The sequence below is a fragment of the Gossypium raimondii genome, chromosome 2 (genome assembly GCF_025698545.1).
Source record: "Gossypium raimondii isolate GPD5lz chromosome 2, ASM2569854v1, whole genome shotgun sequence".
Lineage (NCBI taxonomy): Eukaryota > Viridiplantae > Streptophyta > Magnoliopsida > Malvales > Malvaceae > Gossypium > Gossypium raimondii.
The window spans coordinates 1,292,275-1,296,904 of NC_068566.1; the positions used below are offsets into that span (position 1 = coordinate 1,292,275).

Genomic DNA, 4,630 nt, shown 5'->3' on the forward strand with positions numbered 1-4,630 from the left:
TTTTGGAGGGTGGGAGGTGGGGGATGTCAGGTTCATCAAATGCATTTTAATTAACCACATCTCTGAAGTTGGTTCGATTTTAACTCATAAAAATAGAGTATATTTTGTAACTAGTTGTTTACCCTTTAAAAAACATTTATAATGAGGAGATTAGTCATAACTGTCAGCGATGGATATCTAAACTTCAACCCAAAGAATGTATTGTAACTTTTTCGACCAAAACTAAACTCAAGCTTTAAATTTGAATGATTCGAACCTATAATGACCCAAATTGAAAAGTAATTTGAATCCAGAATTGAGGGGAACAAAATTATCAATTTGTTGATAAAAAAAACTAGTCTTCCTGCATAAACGCAAAGCTTACAATTACATTACAACTATATGGTATCAAGTAGGGAGGTGATTACTCTAAAGATATTTGAATCATTTAGCTGATATTGCAAAATGTAAAATTCAAGGGTTAACTTCTTTATTTGCTTCCTTGTAGTCTCCATAATCTTCTCCATCACTGTTGTCTGTCTGTCTGAAATACTTGTAGTAAATATACTGCAATATGATCTGTTTGTAAACAATGTTAAGGCTTTATTATTGCAGTTGAATCATCAAAGTATGATTTTTTATACCAATTGATCTTTTACAAACTCAATTATCTTCTTAAACATTAAAATATCAACTCCAATATGACGGAAAAATATTAAAATACACGTTGATCAAATCTGTGTATGTTTGGAAAAACAAAAACAGCCCATCAAGTGATATTGGTTTTTAAAGACTTAAACTCAAACTGTTTAATAGATATTTACAAAAATACCTCCTATATATATATAGTTTTTACTCTCAATATATATATATATTAAGTTTTAAGTCTAAACTAAAAAATAATTTTATTTGCTTTAAAATAAAAAAATAAAACAATTAAATTAAATTCGATTTGGAACGGATTGGGTTGGAGTTGGATCTCCTATTAAATTTCGGATTTGGGTTCGAGGTTGATTTTTTTTTCTTAAGGGTCTGAGTTGGGTCGGGTCGGGTTGGGCGGAGCAGATTAGTCGACCTTTGGGGCAAGGTTGAGGTAAGCAAAAATCCTCCCCGCCTCGTCCCATTGCCTTCCCTACTCCAAACTAATTTCAAGATTTGACCGTTATAGTTTGATAACTCAATTAGTAACTGTACTAAATTAAACCCAAAATGAGCCAAGAAAAGGATACAAATAAATCCAATGCCACGCAAACAACAGCATCAAGCAACCATGGCATGTTTGCCTTAATGGGTCCCCATTCAGTGGTTCTCACTAGAATACTGTTGAAGCAACCATTAATGAATCGAAGCTTTAAATAAAGTAGAAATAAAAATGGAGAACACTGAGATTAAAGATCAAACCTTGCCACATAAGTTGCATTAGCTATCAATGCAAAGATGAACATGAGAGGATTCAACCCCTGTATGATGAATTTTTTTTTCCAGACATTAAGCAAAAAAAAAATCATTTTAAAAGCAAACGAAAGAAAATTGTTATAATAAGAGTGTTACCTCCACATTGCCCCTTTTGATCTGATAAAGAAACAACGATTTTGATTAGGAAACTGGGAATTTTATGGTGATTATATATCCAAAAAAAAAAAAAACTAAGTTTTTTTTATTGGAAATTCGATGCTTACATTTAACCATATTTGAGGGATTCGGCCTCCCATGTATATGGCAGCCATTAGCCATCCCAGCCATTGTCCAAATGCACTATGCTCCATACTATGCTCCTGTGACCAGTGGTAAAATGTGGCATTAAGTTTTGAGAGGTTTAATTGAAATTTTTAAAAACTCTCTCAATCTTCAGATTTGGCCAATAACCTGACAGTCGGACAAATCTAAATGTACCAATTTTTGTAAGGTAGAATCAATGGATCATACCTGTAATAGCCTTCTATTGGTAAAACCAGTTTTCACTTCCATCAAAGCCTTACTTCCAAAAGGCAAATTGAGTGATGCAGCTAGAAATGTGCCATAACTTTTAGCCTAAAAAACCATCATATATCTTTGTTATTCAATCAATCTTTCAAGAGTTTGAAAATCATTTACCAAGTTCGAGAATTGACACTCACGGCTCTCGGGATCGGCCTAGGTTGAGTTCCAGACTTCTTGGACAAAACCGAAACCGTTTCATCATCGGACGACGAATCACCGTCGAGTCCCAAAGCTGAAGGACCACTTTTAGCTACCCTCAAATATGTCCGGAAAGGTGGAGTGCCACTACCAGCCAGAGATCTAGCTGACCTGAAAATAGTATAACATTGTACATAATCAGGAATAACAGTAAAATAGATACAAAAGATACCTTAATTGTATATTAGAAAAAATGAAAAAGTTAAAAGAATAGTACGTGTAATAAAATTCCCTACGAGGATGGGGTTTGCTTGAGGACTTAGGTATGGGAATTCCCGGTTCATGTTTGCCAGGTTTCAATGGTTCTTTCTCATCTTCAACCTATAACATTACATTTTAAAAAAACAAAACATATGAAATCATGTCTTGTTTATTTCTATTACAATTTCCTATAATACAGGGATTAAAAAGAAAAAAAAACAATGTCAAAGGTTGTGTAAAGTGTACCACGTCGTTGGTTTTAATCCGTCTACATTTCCACCACCTGTTGATATAATCATAGTATACACTTTGCAACACTAGAACCACAGTACTTATTGTATAGAGCTGAAGTACAAAACCACACAATTAATTAGCTTCTCATAAGTAAAAAACATTACTTTATTCAAAGTTGTCCTATATGGAATGAGGGCTAAGGTTTTTTAAAATCCCAATGAGACCCAGCTCTAAATGTTGGGTTAATAGCATAGTGGGGCCTAGGACAACTTGAGAAATAAACCCATGGTATAGATTGACTTTGGGCCATCTTTTTATTCAAAGAATAGTCCTGAATTGCAATTATGAAATAAATGAAGGGTTTAACATGAAATGGAAAAACATTTAAACCTAGGAAAATGAAAGATGTAAGTCACATGTAATAGTACCAGAGCTGTGTAGAACTGAGTCGGCAACTGCATCCACAAAACAAGAACCAAAAAAAGAAAAACCCAGTAAGCATAATAAATACATATATCTATATATATCTATATAAAACATGAAATTATCATATACATGGAGGAAATTTAAAAAAATAAAAGAACACAACTCACTGTTGCAGGTTCAAGAAGACAACCAACAAGATTAAACACATCACTGCAAGAAAAAGAAAAAAAAAAGGAGATTAATGGTTTCAAACATGAATAAATTGGTGAGTTTATGCTTTTTTAAAGGAAAAAGAACCGAACCCAGCAACCCAAGTGAGGAGAAAAAGGAGGGAAACACCATGAGCAGACTTGGTTTTGAAGTTAGTAATGATTTGAGGGATCTCTGCAACACCCCAACAAACCAAACTAATAATCCCAAACCCAAAAGAAAATTCATCTTTTAAATTACAAAGACAGTCTTTGAAGTATCTTTGAACCCAACCAGTACAGGGTTTGTTTTCTCTAACACAATAAGGTTGAGACATTGACAATGCTTTTTCTTTTGCAGAGAAACTATCAATATGATGAAACAGTGTTGAAGTTGGTGAAGGTTTTTTTTTTTTTTGTGTGTGTGTGTGTGGATAGTAGAGCCATTTATTATTATATAGCAGAAAAACAAAGTGGGATTTTTACTCTTTTTTTTATATAATTAATTATTACTAAAAAAAATGGAACACCAATTTGTAACTATTGTACATTTGTTTGTTGTCTTGTTGGGAGTTCATGGTGGTGAAAAGGAAGCCTTTCTGGTACGCATATTCATTATCCATGGATATGCTTTACTTTATATTCATTTTCATGTTTTCTTTACTGTGTCATTATTGCATGCAAGTAATACCTTAGTTAACGGCCCAAATTTATCTACAAATTTACATAGAAGTTAGGGTTAATTAATAATTATCCCTTAGGTTGTAGTTTGAATTTTTAAAATATTAGTACTGTTTTAATCAAGTTGTTTCGTTTGTGTAACATTTTAGTTCTTAGAGTATATTTAAAATATGTAGATTGAATTTTAAATATCATATTAGATTTAACGTGTTAGAGAAAATTTAAAATTAGGAGGGCAATATTTTAACGTGTCAAATCTAAATTTTAAATTGTTCATGTGTTTGGTATAAACGTGTTGAAAATTTTATCTTTGTGTCTTAAATAGGGATAAATCACAAAATTATATATGAACTTTGATTCAATGTGTAATTTGATACATGAATTTTGATTTGGTGTAATTATACATGAAACTTTAATTGTGGTTCAAATATATATATACACATGAAACTTTATGTTTGATTCAATTAAACACATTTAAAGAAATAAATACATCAAATTATTTTTATAGTGGATAGATATAATTATTTGTGTATGTAATATATAAATATAAAATAATATGCTATATTAATCATTATGTTAATAATTTTTTATAATTGGATCAAATCAAACTTTCATGTATAAAATTTCCCAAAATCAAAGTTCATTTATAGTTTTGAGATTTATCCCTTTTAATTAAGTTCTATGTCAAATCGAAGCTAACATTTAAATGTGAAGCTAATGATCAAGCTAACAAAAAGATCTAA

At 31.4% G+C, this 4,630-nt stretch overlaps 1 protein-coding gene across 1 annotated transcript; it reads right to left on the reverse strand.

The window, feature by feature from the left end:
• Window positions 1–295: 295 nt before the first annotated feature.
• LOC105787568 (probable vacuolar amino acid transporter YPQ1) lies at window positions 296–3,642 on the reverse strand. The gene is made up of 12 exons (XM_012614024.2): window positions 3,321–3,642; window positions 3,186–3,228; window positions 3,021–3,047; window positions 2,605–2,703; window positions 2,375–2,478; window positions 2,097–2,268; window positions 1,906–2,010; window positions 1,659–1,754; window positions 1,531–1,551; window positions 1,381–1,439; window positions 1,209–1,299; window positions 296–558 (listed from the first exon to the last, which is right to left on the reverse strand). Exons 1-12 carry the CDS (start codon window positions 3,542–3,544, stop codon window positions 454–456), a joined length of 1,146 nt encoding a protein of 381 aa, XP_012469478.1. The 5' UTR covers window positions 3,545–3,642; the 3' UTR covers window positions 296–453.
• Between the last annotated feature and the right edge of the window lie 988 nt (window positions 3,643–4,630).